Source organism: Ochotona princeps, chromosome 21 (genome assembly GCF_030435755.1).
Source record: "Ochotona princeps isolate mOchPri1 chromosome 21, mOchPri1.hap1, whole genome shotgun sequence".
Lineage (NCBI taxonomy): Eukaryota > Metazoa > Chordata > Mammalia > Lagomorpha > Ochotonidae > Ochotona > Ochotona princeps.
In genome coordinates, this window is record NC_080852.1 from 32,147,408 (window position 1) to 32,165,640 (window position 18,233).

The 18,233-nt window shown below is 54.3% G+C and overlaps 1 protein-coding gene across 5 annotated transcripts in view; it reads right to left on the reverse strand.

Annotated features, from left to right (window-relative positions):
• Positions 1–2,009: 2,009 nt before the first annotated feature.
• Positions 2,010–18,233, reverse strand: part of TTC21A (tetratricopeptide repeat domain 21A) — a 29,630-nt gene continuing 13,406 nt past the window's right edge. Inside the window, exons 12-30 of one of the 5 annotated variants that reach the window (XR_009247337.1) lie at positions 17,891–18,020; positions 15,618–15,799; positions 15,191–15,406; positions 12,127–12,365; positions 10,522–10,594; positions 10,297–10,407; positions 9,466–9,604; positions 9,211–9,317; positions 7,938–8,126; positions 6,983–7,093; positions 6,215–6,296; positions 5,371–5,521; positions 5,036–5,194; positions 4,712–4,904; positions 4,375–4,599; positions 3,769–3,889; positions 3,590–3,657; positions 3,353–3,486; positions 2,010–3,023 (exon numbers count right to left, since the gene is read on the reverse strand). Coding sequence is in view for 4 of the 5 variants with exons in the window: in XM_058678579.1 (XP_058534562.1) it covers positions 3,409–3,486; positions 3,590–3,657; positions 3,769–3,889; positions 4,375–4,599; positions 4,712–4,904; positions 5,036–5,194; positions 5,371–5,521; positions 6,215–6,296; positions 6,983–7,093; positions 7,938–8,126; positions 9,211–9,317; positions 9,466–9,604; positions 10,297–10,407; positions 10,522–10,594; positions 12,127–12,365; positions 15,191–15,406; positions 15,618–15,799; positions 17,891–18,020 (2,574 nt within the window). In the remaining variant the exon portion in view is untranslated. Of the gene's footprint in view, positions 3,487–3,589; positions 3,658–3,768; positions 3,890–4,374; positions 4,600–4,711; positions 4,905–5,035; positions 5,195–5,370; positions 5,522–6,214; positions 6,297–6,982; positions 7,094–7,937; positions 8,127–9,210; positions 9,318–9,465; positions 9,605–10,296; positions 10,408–10,521; positions 10,595–12,126; positions 12,366–15,190; positions 15,407–15,617; positions 15,800–17,890; positions 18,021–18,233 lie in introns of all 5 variants that reach the window. The other 4 variants (XM_036497490.2, XM_004581372.2, XM_058678580.1 and 1 more) reach the window with 4 other exon arrangements.

The window sequence follows — 18,233 nt, forward strand, 5'->3', positions numbered from 1 at the left end:
CCCACGCGGGCGCAGGGTCCCAAAGCATTGGGCTGTCCTCAACTGCTTTCCCAGTCCACAAGCAGGGAGCTGGATGGGAAGTTGTGGGGAGCCATGCGGTTGGGTCAGATGGCATGGGTGGAGCCGCCGGGACTAGAACCGGCGCCCATATGGGATCCCGGGGCTTTCAAGGCGAGGACTTTAGCCGCTAGGCCACGCCGCCAGGCCCTATGTTTTTTTTCTTGTTAAAGGTAAAGTTACAGAGAGAGATCTACTGGTTCGCCCCCCAAAGAGCTGCAACGATTGGGGGTTTTACATACCAGGAGTTTCTTCCAGTTCTCCCAAGTGAGTGCAGAGGCCCAAGCACTTATTGCATACTAGCAGGGAGCTAGATTGGAAGTAGAGCAGCTGGGACTTGAACTTGCACCCATACAGGATACCAGAGCCCGATGTGATAGCTCAGTGGCTAAAATCCTCACCTTGCATGCACCTATATGGGCACTGATCTGTGTAACAGCTGCTCCACTTCCTATCTAGCTATTTGCTTATGGTCTGGGAAAGCAGTAGAGAATGGCCCAAAGCCTTGGGACCCTGCACCCACATGGGAGACCCAGAAGAAGTTCCTGGCTTCTGGCTTCAGATTTGCTCAGCTCTGGCCATTATGGCCATTTGGGAAGTGAACTAGCAGACAGGAGATCTTTCTATTCTCTATAAATCTACCTTTCCAATAAGTATGTCTAAAAAGAAAAAAAAAATCATGCCAGTGTCCTAGCAGGTAGCTTTACCCACCACAATGCCAACCCAGGAGCCCCTAGTGCAGTGACTTGGGCAGATTACCTACTCTGTTCCTGGGCTTCCTGGATGTATAGACGTGTTACAATCACTTCTTAAGCTTGTTCATCCCATATGTACAGAGCACCTTAGAGGGCCTGGACCAGGCAAGCCCTGTGTACCGTGTGCATCCTGCACTCTTATCTCTGCCTCTCTTCTTCCAGATGTTAAATCTCTTTCTGTGGGTCTGCTTCTCCTTCCCCTCCAGACATGTATGGATGTGACCCCATGGCCATTCGGGGACATGAGGGCTTGGTGAGGCAGCATGTCCCTGTCATCACCATAGCCAGGGATGCAATGTGCTTCTCAGGATTAGAAATCTGGCACACACCCCTGTTATGGGTCTCTTCTTTGCTGAAGTCTGCCCCCTCCCCCACCGCCACTCCCAGCATTGTAGAGCTCGCTTCAGCACACAAGTGCCAGAAACCTGGGTCTCCGCCAGGGCTCTGGGTGGGAGTGCTCAGTGGCTTCAGTATGTAGCTGGTGTCCACGCTGCCCATAGACTCAGCCAAGGACTGGACCAAGGTTTGCCAACTCCCTTCCAGGGCCACCAGGTTGATTGCTGGCTGTGCATGTGTGCAAAACAGAGAACACATCTTGTAGTTTTATGGCAGCTAAAACACAATTTGCGCTCCATCTACAGCAGCACCCTTTGGAGAGTCCCCGACAACATGGGGGTTGTCAAGCAGATCATTGCAAGGAGGGCAGAGACCCAGGGAAGGTGTTCCGGACACTGTTCTTGCCAGCAGGCTGAGCAGTCCGTGTGGTGTTAAACGAGGCTTGGCAGCCTCCAGGAGCAGATCACACAGCCTTGAAGGGACTCTGATGGTTTCCAGACCTGAGTCAACAGGTCATTTGGCTTGAAAACACCGCTGTATCTAAACTCTACTTATGCTAAGTATTTAACTCTCCATCACTGAAAAGCCAGGCCAACACCCATGAATTTATGAGTTTTTCTTTTTTTTCCTCCTTTACATAAAAATGGTATACAGCAGGCATAAATGCTTAGTGGCAAGGATGCACCCAAATTTGGGGTCCCAGGATCCAATTTCCAACTCTGGCTCGTTACAGTTTCCTGCTAATGCTCAAGGAATTGGGTCCCTGGTACTCATGGAGGAGATCTAGCCTAGTGGCAGGTGTCTGAGGAGTAAACCAATGGATGGGAGCATGCTGTCTCTTTCAAATAAAAATGTGCAAAATAATAATGTATGGACCTATAGTTAACCAACTGTGGAATGTTTACCCCACACGGGTGGCAGAGATTTGCACTAGGATTTGAGACACAGGTCTGGCCCAACATCCTGCTGCCACAGATGGAGACCTAGAGGAGGCGAGGTCACATGGGAAGAGTTTAGGCCTCCAGAGTTCCTTCTCCGGAGGCCAAACAGGCCCATTACTGCCATCCTGAAAAACAGGAAGAGCAGTACTGGGACACGGGGAAGGTGACCTCTGCCACCCCTGGCCAGTTACAATGACATTATTCATCTATGCGGGGGCGCCCCTTTGGGCCATAAGGAGAGGCTTTCTGGAGGGTGAATTAGCTGGCTTCGGCCTTTTGTGAAGGCTGAAGTGGGGATGGTTTCTCCTTAGGCCGTGCTTCTCTGCACCAGGCCAAGAGAGATTGGAGTTGCCTCAAATGGTGAGGACTGGCAGAAGCCAGCTGAAGCCTGAGTAGGGGGATGGGGAAGGGAAGGAGCAGACTGTACAGCCAGGGTGGGACAATGGCCCTTGCAACCTTGGCTATGGGGGCTTCATGCAGCTGGCCCTCCTGTCTGGGCCCTCTGCCCATGGCAGCCTGGGCCCCCTGCCAAGGTTGGCCTGGTGGGTAGCACGGCCCGGCCCCGGGGAGCAGTGTCCTCGCTTTAGCCCCTGAAGGATGTTGAGGACGACCAGGACAGGGAAGGACACAAAAGCCTGCTCCAGCGAGGGAAAGAAAAGCCACTGGCAGGTGTCTGTGAGCTGCCACTGGCGTTGTACTTTACCATGGCGGATGGGGCACCTCTGTCCACCCGAGCCCCTCCCAGAGTCTGTGGGGGAGGTGCCCCATGAGCCCTACAGAAGCTCCAAAATGACTTTGTGTTTTAAAACTGTGAAGCTTGGGGCCAGTCCTGTGCTACAGCAAGTTGAGCCTTCACCTGTGGTTCCAGCTTCCCACATAGGTACTGGTTCAAGTCCCAGCTGCTCCACTTCTAATCCAGCTCCCTGTTTATGACCTGGGGAAACAGTGGAGGATGGCCCAAGTGCTTGGGGCCCCTACACCCATACTGAACACCCATAAGAAGTTCCTTGGCTCTTGGCTTCGGATCAACCCTACCATGGCTAATGTGACAACTTTGGGAATGAATCAATGGATGGAAGATTTCTTTTTCTGTCTCTCCTTCTCTGTCTGTAAAATCTGCCTTTAAGTAAAAAAAAATTTTTGAAAAAAAAGTGGCACTTGGGGATGCCCCTTAAAGCAGGTGAGGTGTGATTCAAGGTAAGCCACACATGGTTTCGAAACAGGGGAACACACCCTTTCCCGAATCCCCCCTTCTCTGCCCACCTATTGCCCAGCCCTCGGTAAGGCTTCTGCTGGCCCAGGCCCTTCTCTGACCACAGCTAGGGCTTTAGGGACCCTTGGGCCTTTGCCAGAATCTCTTCTCTGATCTTGGGGTAGTTGGGGTACTCTGCCAGGACCTGATGAGAGAGAGAGAATGGGGGTGTAGATTAAGGCAGGGGGTCCCCACCCATACATCTGGGCCCTCCCATCTGATGTCCTGGAAGCGGGGGAGGGGCTTACGCTGTGGCAGACTTCAATGGCCTCCACAAATCTCTTGCCCTTCAGGTAGTTGAAAGCGAGTTTGAATCCTGTTGGGGAGTGGGAAGGAGTGTAGACGTTGGCATGCTGATGGCGCAGGAACCCCTCTTTGGTGCCCTGAGGGTCAGTGTGGGGGCCTGACACCCACCTCCCTTTCTTACCCACAGCGGGGCTTGCGTGGTGACTGTACTTCCAGGCCAGCTCGTAGTTGGTGGCCGCGTCCATGTAGGACTGTTCCTTCTCCATGATGAAGCCCATGTACTCATAGGCCTTGCAGCAGGACTGCAAAAGAGAACCCAGCAAAGTCACTGTGTGTGCATGGCGGGGGTGGGGATCAGGGCAGATGCAGGATGGGGCCTGGGGTGGGGAGGGTTGTGATGGTTGCGAGCTGCGTCAAGTCAGGCTGCCCAGGGACTCCGGGGGTGCCCTGCCTGTGCCGAGGGATGAGCCAGGTGCTCCCTTCTCTGCTGCCTTGATGCTGCCACAACCCCGTCTGCACAGTCCTCCTGTCCCTTCTACCCTTATCTGTGCTGTGCTCTGACCTAGGCAGGCCCCATGGCCCGGCCCAAACCCTGCATGCTCCCTCCTCCCTGCTGTGGTCCTCCTCTGCCTTACATTGTCACCCAATCCTGTCGTGATAGGTCTCTCTCTCATTCCCATTCCATCTGGTTCCTGCTCAGTGTTGCTGAGGTCACTCGCCCTCCCTGGGCCTGTCCCCTAGTGTCTCCCCGACCCACCGCCACCACCTGCTATAGGCCGCACCTCACCTTGTTGTACTGCAAGCAGCGCCGCAGCAGCTCCGAGGCCAGGTCGAACTTGCCGCCCTGGCAGTAGATGTCGGCCAGAAGGAGCCAGCTCTTCTCCAGGTCTTCGGCCTCGGGCAGCACCCAGGGAACCTTGGCCAGGCGCTTCAGCTGTGTGCGTGCCTTGGGGATCTGCTTCAGCAGCATGTAGGCCTGCGCCATGGCCAGCAGGGCAGGAACGCTGTCCCTCTGTGAGCCAGGTGGAAAGTTGACCTTGGTCTTTACCTGGGCCCCTGCCCGCCACACCCTCCACCCTCATCCCGTGGCCTGCCCACCCTGACCATGCCTGCCACTACTGCACCTCAGCCTGGGCCATCTCGATGAATGTGCTCAGTGCTGTCTCCATGTTTGCCTTCTCCCTAGTGGCCAGCAGGCAGAGATTCTGCAGTAGCCGCAGCTGGGTGTGGGCTGTGGCCGTGTGCGGGCCAAACTCCAGCAGCAGCTTCACAGCTGTGCGCAGGCCCTGCTGCTCCAACTCCTTCCTCAAGGCAGAGCTGCAGGGCATAGGGTGCACATCTGTCCACCCAGCCACCAGCCCAGGGAGTCAAGGGCTTTTCCTCCGCCTCTCCAAGGGTCCTGCCTCACAGCCCCCTCCCCCTGCCTCTCCCCACTGTGATGCCCTTACTTGCTCTCAGACAGGTTCTCAAAAGCCTCTCCACCCATAATCTCCTTGTCTGGGTTCAGACAGATCTGCACCATGTAGTAGGTGGCACGCTGGCCCCAAGTGCTGTCCTTGCGTGCTTTGTTTAGGAACTTCAAGGCTTCATTGGGCTGTCCTATGTGCCTGCAGTGAGGGGAAACACCATGAATCAAGGAGACCAAGGGCCCAGAGGCACGCGCCTGGAGGCTGGATCCCATGCCTGCAGGCTCCTTGCTTCCTTCTGCTAAGCTGCCGACTCAGCTGCCCTGCCCTGCCCACAGCCACCTGCCACTTGACACACCCATGCATCCTGAGCTCACCAGCAGTAGATGCCTCTGCAGTAATTGAACCCCGGCTCCAAAGGTATTCGACTGGAGACTCTGAGGGCTAGCTCAAAGAAGGCAGGAGCATCTTCAAGTTGGCCACTTCTCTGCAGCAGATCGATCAGTTTATCCAATACAGAGAAATTGTCTGAAACAAGATCAGAGGCATAAGGGTGTGAAGGTCCAGCGAGGGGGGTGGTTCCTGTGGCCCCTGGAGGTGGCTGGACCTCTTGGAAGACCCAGGAGACACTGCCAGTGTGGGCTGAGCGAGTGGGGGGCAGGGGATGGACATAGCGACATTACCATCTAACCATGGTTGACAATGTTTACAGGTCATCAGGACAGAAAGGGTTAACTACAGGATGAAGAGCTGAGCCACAGAGTCATTTGCTGGAGTTTCTACAGCTGTGAAGTTACCAGCCAGTGTTCACAGCCTGGCAAGCCTGGCCCCACCCATCTAGCCACTGTGGCCTGCCAGGTCTGTGGCCACCCTGTGGGAATGGAGCTACAGGGTGGCGGGGAACTTCTCATCCCATCCAGGAGGTAGTGACCTCAGCAGGGGACTGGGTGAAACTGTTGGTGGCTATGACTTGGGGACAGACAGGCTGTCCTGGGTCTGGTGCCAAGTACTGGGGACCAGGAACTGGCCTCTTGGTCTTGGGAAGGGCCGGCACGTTCCACTGGGTCTTTATCAGTTTCCTGCCTCTCTGGGAACAATCAGAGAGAGGAAGGGGCTTCCTCTGCCAGGTCAGGAAGGAGGGGAGAGGGCCCACCCTTCTCCCAGAGAGCCGCCCTGGCTGGGTGGAAACCCATGTGGCAACAGGCTAAGTGAATGAAGCACCTGGCACTTTTTCCAGGATTTGGCGGTACAGGTGGATGGCAGCTTCATACTTCTGCTTTCGAAACATCAGATCGGCCATCATCTGTGAGAAGACAAACCAGGCTGGCTGTGGGATGCCCGAGCGCAGTATGCATGGGCATGCACAGGTGTGCAGGGAGAGGGGCACCGTGGTGGTGGTAAAGTAAGAAGGGATGGTCAGGAAGTACTTAAGGGCAGATTCTCTTAAGGCTGTGGGAGAAATGGTGACAGGAATGGACAGAGGTGGGCACTACGTGGGCAGAGGGGCTTGAGTTTGGGCAGGGAGATGCTGGGTTGAGTGAAGAAAGGTGAGGCCCAGATGTACAGCCCAGCTGGGTCTTGGCACACAGAACTGGCCTCTCCACTTCCACCCTAGAATAGCTAACTTGGGTGGTACAAGTATGGATAGCTGGGGCCCCCTCAACCCTGCAAGGGTTCTCTCTTCCCCCTCAAAAGGTCAGGGTGACAGGCAGAAAAAAGACAGGAACTTGTCTCGCCCTGGCTGTCACCTCCTCCCTCTTCCCGGGAGTGAATCAACCTCACTGTTCTCCTCTTGGCCTGGGAGGCTGCTGCTGCCCCCTGCTGGCCAGCCCGCCTCCCCAGGCTGAAGGGCAAGGGGCAGCTCAGAGGGGCTCAGAAAGGTTTGTGAGGATACATGGCTAAAAAGCAGCTCACTCCAGGTTACAGGGACCCTGGGGAGGGGAAGCGAAAGGAAGAGAAACGGGGAGAGGGAGTTCAGGGTCCTCCTACCGCAGCCGCAGCCTCATGTGTCTGCTCTGTGTGCAGGAGGGCCGCACACTGTTGCTCACACAAATCCAGGTGCCCCTGAAGCAGGTGGATCCGCGCCAGCTCCAGCATCACCTGGGAGAAGGCGGGGGGGCGGGGGTGACAGACCACCAAGTGAATGTTGAGGGGGGCAAATCCCAGGATGGCCCCCAGTGGCTCATTGCTCCATTTCTGTTGCCCCTGTCTTCAAAGTAAGTCTCAGAATGCCCCAGGATACCACCCCCAGCCCCGCCAACCCTCTCTTTCCTCACGGTGAGAATCCCAGACATCCCAGGTGAACCACAAACTAACCCACCTCCAGCCCCAGACTGGTCTCGCTCATCGGGGAGAGAGTTGGGTTCCTTGGTCTGAGTACTCTACCCTCAGCATCAGGACAGATACCCGGTCATGCATAACATGTTGTTGGGCCCACCCTGAGCTCTCCTGGGGCCACCTGTGGCCAGGGGCCATACCTTGTTCAACTCTGACCAAGCCTAGCACAGTTCCTGGTGCAAACTGAGTGAGTGTTCACTAAGTGACTGGACAGATTTGTCCCTCAGCTCTTGCAGCCTCTATCCCCTGGTCTGGAGCCACTTGTTCCTCACAACTTCACAACACCTTAGAACCTGAACACTGGTGGCCACAGCCTCCGTCGCCTCCCTGCCTCCCCAGAGAGACCAAGAAATGCCATCGCTGTCAGCACCACCTTGCCTGCTCCAACCTCCACAGGGTGCTGTCTGCAGGGTGCCTACTGAGCCTCACTTCACGGGCTGTAGTGGGTGAGGACCTGGTTCAACTGGAGCGGGACCCTCACCCTGGGAACTGCTGCTGGCCTGTGCAGGGACAGCAAGGGCCTGGCCCCTTGGGCAGGCTAGGGGTTCGGCAAGGGGTTGTGCCCCTATGGAAGGGAACAGTGTCTAGCTCTGAGAGCGCCAGCCACCTGGTTATCCATGGGCGAGAAAGACAGGGCCTCCTTGTAAGACCGCACCGCCTTGACGTACTCCTTCTCGGCCAAGTAGTGCTCGCCAAACTGGATGCAGATGGAGGTGGCCAGTTGCTTCTGGGAGGGCAGCATTTCCGGCTGCTCCAGGGGAACCCGCTTCAGTATCCGAGCCTGGACGTCCAGTGCCTTGGGGAAACCGATAGAGCCCCAGATTGGAAATTCGGGAACTGAGGGGCCAGGTGAGAAAGCCTCAAGCCTTTCTTCCTGAAACACAGGATTAGAAAGGGGGCAACTCCAGGGCCCTTGGACGAACTTGGGTCACTCTGGACAGGCAAGGGCACCTGCTGGGTACCCAGGAGGCAGGCTGGCATGCCTTCCCGTACCTGGGGCAGAAACCAAGGCAAGGGCACTGGGACCAGACACTCTGTCACCCCATTGGCCTGGTTCTCTGTTGCATCTGTGCTGCTGTGTTTCTCTGCCTTCGGCTACCCCCACAGGCTAGGACAAGCACACAGTAGGTGCCCAATGCGTCTAGGCTACATTTTGACGGATGCATCTGCTCTGAACGTGTTGCCTTGCTGGGAATTTTGGGGGCTCCCACAAATACACATGACATAAAATGATCAGGCATGTAAGAGGCAAGAGGCTACAAAGATGCCTGGGTTAAGCTGTGGTAGGTGGGTGTGATTCAGGGCTTGGCTCACGGAGGGCCAAGCAGAGGGATGGGAACCCAGTGGTGAGCAGGGGCGATGGCAATCTCAAGTGGTTAGAAGGAGGACCACTCTCCATCGCCCTGGGAGCATGCCAGGAACAAGTGCAAGGTCAGACCCTTGGGAAGAGAAGGCAAAGCAGGTGTGCCAGGAATGTTGGCGCATCCCCCCCATGTGGAAAGGATATGGGCTGGACAAGCTAGACCTAGTTCTGATTTCAGCTCTACCACCTGCTGGCACTTGATGTTGGCCGCCCTGTTTAACTCTGGGAGCCACCTCTGTTAGGTGTGGATGTCACAGTGTTGAACTCCAAAAGCTCCTGGGAGCTTCCAAGGCACAGGGCTGGCTGGTGCTAGAATCACCATCATCACCACTGCCTTCGTTCTTGCCCTGCCCAGCCCAGCCAGGAGCACCCTGCTTACTATCATTGGATGCATGAGTCTAGAATAGGGTTTTTGGGGGATGAATGGCAGGCCAAAACAGGTCTGGGACCTTCCATATTTGCCCAAGTTTCCAATAGGAACCAGCACATGACCAGCTGGAGGCCACCTGTCCATTACCTTGTTCAAAGTCTCCAGCACATCTTCTCTCCTATGGCTCTTGTAAACTTTTGCAAGCAAAAGCAAGTATTCAACATCCTTGATCATGGACGGGATGTCTTTGGCTGCTAAATGGAAACTCAGGTTTAGTGTTCTCCAGTTCCTGGGAGGCCAGGTTGTCGGTGGAACGGGACTCAGGGGCCATGGGTGAATAGGATGCTCATGCCTGTGGAGGGCTGGAGCGGGGGTAGGGGGTAACTTAGCTTGCGGCCTTACCCCCATCACATGCCAGGGCCTGCTTCAGAACTCTTTCTGCTCGGCTGAATTTCTTCAGCTTCAGGAGCAGCTTGGCGAGATCACAGCACACCGAGTCTTGCCCACTCATCTTCTGTGCAGCCTCGTAATAGTTAATTGCCTTCGTGTTAACAAACAGGAAATGCTGGCCTCAGGTCTGGGTCCCCACCGAGTGCCTGATTGAGTGTCTGACTGTCACCTTGCCCTTGGGGGCCACCCCCACCCGTGCGCCTCTGCAAAACCTCAAAGCTAAGATTAAAAAATAAATCTTGGGCCTGGCGGTGTGGCCTAGCGGCTAAGGTCCTCGCCTTGAAAGCCCTGGGATCCCATACGGGCGCCGGTTCTAATCCCGCAGCTCCACTTCCCATCCAGCTCCCTGCTTGTGGCCTGGGAAAGCAGTCGAGGACGGCCCAAAGCTTTGGGAGCCTGCACCCGTGTGGGAGACCAGGAAGAGGTTCCTGGTTCCCGGCTTCGGATCGGCGCGTACCGGCCGTTGCGGCTCACTTGGGGAGTGAAACATCGGATGGAAGATCTTCCTCTTTGTCTCTCCTCCTCTCTATATATCCAGCTTTCCAATAACAATAAAATCTTTAAAAATAAATAAATAAATAAATAAATAAATAAATAAATAAATAAATAAATAAATAAAAAAAAAGGAAGGCTCTCCCAGTGGGTACAGAGCTTTTGGGTGGGATGCAGCATGGACCTTGGCACCCCCTTTGCCAGGGGGCTAAGAGGGGTGCACCTCAGTCTGGCCCTCCTCCACTCCACTGCCCACCACCCCTGCCATCCCCCGGCCCAGCCCAGCCTGACCCTGGTGTACTGGTGTGTTTTCACGTAAGCTTGCCCGGTTCTGCTGATGAGGGAAGCGTCCTGTGGGTTCTTCCTACAGGCCTCCTCATAGACTTCCAGGGCCTTCTCGGGCTGGTAGAAAGAGTGAAGGGTGGGTGGGTGGGAGAGAGTGTCTTTTTCCTCACTCCCTCTGGAGAAGCAAGGCTGGGAGCTGTCGTTGGGCAGGAATGTGGGCAACTCACTCACCTGCTGGATGCTCATGTATGCGTCGCCCAGGAGCAGGCTGGAGTGGGGACCAGGCAGGTATTCGCAGAGCTCACTGCAAGAGGGACAGAGAGCTCACAGAAGGTACCCAGCTAAGGGCAGGGTGGGGGGTTGTTCTCGGGGCTGGGCCAAGAAGCAGGGAGCAAACGTAGGCCAAGGACAGATCGATGGATGAGGACTAGACTAGTGCTAACCAGGACTAAAACATTCTGGGTTATACTGTACAGTGGGCTGGCTATAAATCATGAACTGTATAGTTCTTTCTTTTCAAAAACTGTAGAAGATGGGATTGAGGATAGCTTCACTGCAAAGAAATGGTCAAGGTCTGAAAAGATACAGTGACCCCGATTGGAAACGACACAGTGCACATGCGGAATGAAGCATCCCATAGCACCCCAGAACTATGTGCCATTTTTATATGTCTGTGAAATTAAAAAAGAGAAGAAAGGTTTTAAAAGGAAGAAAAACAGACCCGCCTCCTCCCAACAAAGTCCTTCAGCAATGTCTCCTGTTTCTCCCGTAATGAGCTCCTTACTTTTCTGTGCACTGTTCACATTCGGTGAGGTTGATGCACTCTCACTGATAGAAGTGTGCTTGAAAATACACAAACCAACAAAATAGGGGGACTGGCACTGGGGCACTGCATGTGAATCCTCCACCTGCAGCACCAGCATCCTGTATGGGTACCAGTTCAAGCCCTGGCTATTCCACTTCCCATCCAGCCCCTTGCTAATGTGCCTAGAAAAGCAGTAGACGATGGCCCAATGCCTGCACCCACATGGGAGACCCAGAAGCTCCTACATCCTGGCTTTGGATTAGCTCAGCTCTGACTGTTGTAGCCATTTGGTGAGTGAACCAGCAGATGAAAAACTAACAAGATAACTCAAAAGGAATCCCAGCCATGTGTACCCCTCATCTTTCTGAGTCTGTCACCTCCTTTTCTACCAAGTCTGAATGGCGGCTCCTCCTCCATCATGCAATTCTTCAGGAAACCCAGGGCATGAGGCATTGCACTAGTTCCCTGCAGTAGTGGCAAAGGCTGCGGCCTAACCCCCTTCCCCTCCTTGGCCTTCCAGAGCCCCTGTCCGGGAGGCAGCCACGCTGAATGTGCCACCTGCTGTGTGCCTATGGGCTTCTTATGGGTATAGTCTCCCCTTTCTTTCCTAACATGCTCCCTTCCCCGACCCACCCAATATCACCCAACTGGAGTGTTTCCTGAAGGAAAGGACTGGAAAGGCACCTTCTAAGACCAAGCAAATAAGGGACAGTGGCTGGAGGCATCAGGTGCCTGTTCTCCCTCCTTGGCTACCTCCCTGTAGTCTTGTCCACATTGCTGATATCTCAAGATCAAGCAGGGCCAGTGGCCAGCATGGAGATGCAATCTCCTGGTTGCTCTGGAAGCCAAGCCCACACTCTCCCGCTTGGATGGAAGCCAGGCAAAGGGTGATGGGGGGTTGGGGTCAGGGGTTGATTCCAGGAGCAGAGTTCAAAGGCCTGTCACATTCTAATCCATGGGAAATGCCATGCTGAACAGCTAGCATGTGAGGAGCAATGCTCCCCAGGGCTGTGCGTGTGGGAGGTGCTCACCGGTAGCAGCCCACGTAGAGGCTCGCGTCCTTGTGGGTGTGCAGATAGATGTCAGCCATCTTCTCCTTGGCTTCCAGGTAGCAGGGTTGCTTGGGTGTGATGTTTCTCAGCATGCTCAGCGCTGTGTCCACATGGCCCTTGCTCAGGGACAGGTCCGCGTTGGCGATGGTGATGCGCATTTCCTCTGGCGTACCGCTGAACTCGTTGATGGCATCCTGTATGACCTTGGTGGCCTCGTGCTACCAGTATGGCAAACAAATGGACCCTCCATTTGGCATCATCACCAGCCTGCAGGCAGCCTGATGGCACTTAACGCCTCTTTTAAGGGAAACCTAGAGCACTCCCCTCTCCCGGTGGGGAGGAACAGCATGTGGAGAGGCAACAGGCTCAGTGGCTAAGTCACTGCTCAGAGCACCTGTGTACCCTCTCAGAAGGCCTGGTTTGAATGCCCAGCCCTTCTGTTTTAGATCCAGCTTCTTGCAAATGCACACCATGTGAGGCAGTGGTGACAGCTCGCTATTGGCACCCTTGCCACCCACTCAGGAGGCCAGGATACAGTTCTGGGCTCCTAACTCTGGCCTGGTCCAACCCTGGATGTTGCAGGCATTTGGTGGGTGAAACAGCAGATGGAAGTTCTCCCCCTGTCTCTACCTCCCTGCCTTTCAAAGAAAATGAACACAAATAACTCCTCCTGCCCCAGATCTATTTCTTTTTCTTGGTAAGGTAGAGTTATAGATACAGGAAAGACAGAGATGTCTCCAATACCTGAGCCATCATCTGCTGCCTCCCAGCATGCATGAGGAGGAAGCTGCAACAGAGGCAGAGTAGCTGGGATTCAATCAGCACTCTGAGATGTGAGCATTCCAAACAAAGGCTTAATCTGATGTGCTGTAACAGAAAAACTCCACAGGGCTGCTACGGTGTTCCAACAGGTTCATCCTCTGCCTGTGGCACCAGTATCCTCTATGGGTGCTGGTTCGTGTACTAGCTGCCCCATTTCAACTCCCTGCTTCCCTCCCCCCATGTGGAAGACCTGGAAGAAACTCCTGGCTCCTGGTTTTGGGTTGGTTCAGTTCTGGCCGTTGCAGCCATTTGGGGAGAGAGCCAGTTGATAGAATAGCTTTCTTTCCTTCTCTCTGTAAATCAAACCTGCCTTTCCAATAAAAATATATAGATCTTAAAAAATATATTTATTTTTATTGGACAGGCATATCAGATTTAGAGACAAGAAACAAGATGATCTTCTGTCTGCTGGTTCACTCTCCAAATGGCTACAATGGCTGGAGCTGAGCAAATCTGAAGCCTGTAGCTGGTCCCATGTCTCCCACGTGGGGGCAGGGTTCCAAGGCTTTGGGCCATCCTCTGCTGCTTTCCCAGGCCACAAGCAGGGAGCTGGAGGGGAAGTCAGGGATAAGATGGTCTAAGTTGACCAGCAGGGCAGCTTGGGAAGCAGCAAATATCTCTCAAGTTCATGACCACTGTTCCTGGATGATAGAAGGTGTCTGGCTAAGTTAGGGTACAGAAACCTCCATCTGTAACAGCCCGACTGTCCTCTGGAACCTTACCACCTGTTGGCAGTCTCACTCTAGATCAGGCCCATGGCACATCCTCTGGTACCTTCCTGCTTTGGGTCAAGCTGTTCTTGGGCTAAGGTGATTGGCACTAAAGTCTACCAGGTTATGCTCTTGGATAAACCTAGGCCTGCACTTCTGCTGGCCCCGCACCGGGCCATGGTCTCTAGGATGTGTGTGTGTGTGTGTGTGTGTGTGTGTGTGTGTGTGTGTGTGTGTGTGTAGACAGTAGGGGTTCCATTCCCTGCTTGTTTACAAAGAGTACCATTTTACTTCATACGTGCAGTTATTTCATTTCACCATCACAGATGTGTGTTTCGGGCTTTTCGCCAGCTCCTTTCAGTTCCTCTTTCTTACGCCCCTGGACTGGCTCTTGTCCAGCAGCCCTGCCCTTCTCTTGGGGGGTGGAATTGGGTTCTTCTAGGAATGCCCCTGCTTTTCCCATGTTGTGGTTACATCCCCAGCCCAGAAAATTCCTAGCATAGACAGGCTCCCATGCCAAGCACCTGCTTCCCCCTTGTTCCAGTCCAGGGTCCCCTCTGAAAGTACAGGGGCCTCCCTGGCTTCTTCACCTTTGGGCCCAGCTCTGGTCATGGGCCTGGCATATGGGAGGGAGTTCCTGGGTAACTAATGACCCAATCAATGACTCTGTGAATCAACTATTGTACACAGGTGTCTCCTACTCTGGTTAAGGATGGAGGGTCCTTCTCTACTTTTCATTTTTTCTTTCTTTCTTTCTTCTTTTTTTTTTTTTCAAGATTGAAGAAAGGAAAAAGAAATAGATTTCCACTTTCCCATCGGGGCCCAGAAAGCAATTTTTATCTTTCAAAGGGAAAGGCCTCATGGGCTAGACCCTTCTCTACGGACCAGGAGTATCACAGGAGAAGGCTACTGGCCCTGCTACTAGAGGATCATGGGAATGGTCCTGGACAAGGTCCTTCCCCTGGGCAAGGCTGCTGGAGTCAGAAGCAGATGTGGTTGAGGGAACACACAGAATCTAGGCCTCATCTCTGCCTCCGTACTGCTTGTGGATCCCATGGACCAGTTATGGATGCCCAGGTTCTCCCTGCTCTGCCCATCCACATTTGCCAAGGCCTCAGAGCTGTCTCCTGCAGTTATGTAGGTTGTGTACTGCAATCCTCCAATGGGATATGGTTCATAGAGATCACTGGGTGATTGACACTGCAAGGTATGCAATGCCAAATCTGTACCATCCCTGGGTGGTAGCCCTGCTGGGCTGGCCCACCTCCTTGAGATCTTCATGGGGACAGGGCAGAGGCCTGCTACAGGACCCTCTGGGCTTTGAACTTATTTTGAGGGCAATGGAAGTCACCGAGCCTTTGAGGGCCGAGAATACATATGTTCCCTAGTGGACCAGGGCTCAAATAACAGCATGAGTAAGATGCGAGGGAAGAACCAAAGAGTTGGGTTCCCAGAGAAACCTTGGCTCCCAACATGCCCCAGACCCATGCAAAGGCCACACCATGGCCTACCAGTTCCCCATTCAGCCGGAGGGCATCCGCCAGCTCCAAGAGGATGGACACTCGCTCGCTGGGCTGCAGGGAGGGCCCTCGGCACTTCTTGCCTTCTTCCACCTTCATAGAGGGCAATCTCACAATCATTTTCAGGGTCTTGATGGCCTCTGCATGGTCTCCGGACTTGTTGAGTGCCCTGGCCTTGATGAAGTGGTACAGGGGGTGGTCTCGGACCTAGAGAGATCATAGCAGGGTTCCAGCAGGCCTCTGCTGCTAGAACAAAAACAACAGCCACAGAAGAAAGCCTCCAGGTCAGCCCTTACCCCTTTGGGTCAGAAAGAGAAACCAAAGCAAGTGAGGGGAGGGTTGGGGCTGGGGCAAGTATGGGCTATAGCCAGCTGGGCTTTGGGGTACTGAGCAGACACAGGGCACAGAAGATTCCCACCTGGAAGTTGTGGCTGACGCCCACCTCCAAGCAGTGGGAACACATGGACAAGTTGCCTTGAGCCAGGCAGATCTGGGCCATGAGGAGATGGGAGTCCACAAAGGTGGGATCCAGTTCCAGGCAGCACTTCAGGGTGCTCTGCGCATTCTCCAGCTCTCCTAGGAAGACCACAGAAACTGCTCCTTGAAGGGGCGGGGGTGCAGGGCTCCTCAGGACTCCTGAGAGCTCAGGTGTAGAGGCCAAATGGAGTTCTTATTCTTATTCAGCAACAGCCACGCTGGGCATTTCCCCCCTGTTCTCTTTGGCTTGGCTCAGTTCCCTGCCTCAAACTGAAACTTGCTACGGTTCCCGCCTTGACTCAGACAGAAGTTAGGAAACCCAAATTCAGGTGGGACAGCCTGCTGGGCCCTGGAGGGCTTGGGGAAGCTGGTTTGGTCACTGTGCTGTTCCATCTGGAAGCTCCAGGGACCACTTAAATCTCAATCCCCACCCTGGAGAGCAGGACAAAACACAGTAACAATGGCGCTGCTGGCAGAATGTCTTATTTGATGACATCTGTCCATATCTATTAGATGGGAGGCCTGTGGCTCCACTGATTCAGGGTGCACTTGGCTTGGGAGGGTACAAAGTGGGCATTCCAACTGGACCCAGTTGATCTCTGAGCCCCAGGCCCCATGGGTTGAGGAGCTGCCTTGATGCCAGGCTGGTGCTTCTGGGGGTGCACAGGGGGCAGCCAGCCTAGGTATAGAATGTGTCGTGTTGCTAGGGGAGCCCCCTCCCTCTACAGCCACATCCCTTAGCAGCTTCTGCTTGCGGTCCAATAACTTGGTGTGTGGGGAGAACCTGCTGCCGGCTCCCAGACTCTTATGCTCCTTTCCTGTGTGCTGTGGAAACCTAAAGAGGTCACTATGGCAACTTAAGCAGCTGGAGTCTGTGCTTTGGCCCCAAAACTGTTGGCGACACTCCACTCTCCCTCCCTTCCTCCCTCTCCAGCCTTGTCCCTGGGAGACCTCCAAGCGGGGGTGGGGAACCTAATACCAAGATGGGCAGAGGAAGGGCTGAGGCTGCAGACAGGGCTTGGGGGAGACCTCGCCCAGGGCATTGCTGAGGGATGGCCACAGGCATGGCTTTCTGCATCCCCTGGATGCACCCAGGACACTGGATGGGGTGAAGGGGTGCAGTGGGGCAGCCTACAGAGCAGGGAGTGTGTCTGTGAGGAGAGCCAGGTACCAGGGCCAGGGTCTCAAGAGCTGAAAGCTGAAAGGACACAGCTGTAGCACCCCAGAGGTCCTGAATCCTTCCCAATCAACCTTCTTAGACACACAGCCCCACAGCTGCTTTACTCCCTGCCCTGACACTCTGCAAAGCAGCAGGTGTTGGCTCCACACCTGTAACCTCCCTGCCACCCTCACCTGGATGGAACCCCAGGATTCCAGGTGCCGCTGTCCCAGGGCTATAGTGAGCATTGGTGAACTGAACCAGTGGACGGGGGATCTCTATCTCTTTGCCCTTCAAATGAATAAATAATTTAAAACAGATAAATGGGGCCTAGCATGGTAGCTTAGTGGCTAAAGTCCTCGCCTTGCATGCCCTAGGATTCCATATGGGTGCTGGTTTGTATCCCAGTTCTTCCACTTCCCATCCAGTTTCCTGCTTGTGGCCTGGGAAAGCAGTTGAGGATGGCCCAGAGCCATAAGACCCTGCAACCATGTGGGAGACCTGGAGGTGACTCCTGGCTCCTGGCTTTGGATTGGCTCAGCTTTAGCTGTTGTAGCCACTTGGGGAGTGAAGCAGTGGACAGAAGATCTTTCTCTCTGCTTCTCCTTCTCACTGTAAATCTGACTTTCCAATAAAAATAAATAAAATCTTTTTAAAAAATCAAAAGTAGGAATATATGAAATCCATTATCTTAAAACAGATAAATGGGAAATAGAATGCAAGTGTTATGAGGGATTTTTTCCCCCTATTTGAAGAACCATTTTATCCAAATTCAGTAACTACAAGCTGCACAGGTCAGGTTAGCAAGACACAAAGGGCAGACCCCTGCTGGTGAGGGTCAGATGGCTGGGGGAGTGGGCAGGCCTGGTGAGAGGTCCAGTGTGCCTGTGGTGTAAGTTTCCCAGGCAGGGACTCTGTAGATACATCTGTGGGCAGGGATTTGGGTGGGGAGGGGCGAGGAAGGGTGGAGAAACAGAAATTCCAGCAGGTGCCTGAACAGAAGAACAGATGTGAGAAGATACAGCCCCACCTGGCTGCCAGCATTCACTGCTTACCTGAGAGATACTTGACCTGCGCCATCACATACATGGACTCCATCAGAGCGGGCGCTGCCTTGACCACAGGAGTCAGGATGAGGGTGACTTGTTTAAGAAGTGGGGATACCATCTGGCCAGGTGCCCGGGGCTGCAGGAGCACAGGGGACTGGCTGAGAAATACCCCAGGAGATCTCGGAAAGCACTAGACAACATGGGACACATACACTGTATCCCCCGCTGACTGGTGACCCATCCCACCTAGGGAACCCTGCTTCATCCACCCTTGTCCCCTCGGTGCCTAGAACGAGACGTGGTGTGCAGTGACACACCACCTAGCAGACACTTGCTGAATGTTACCCTG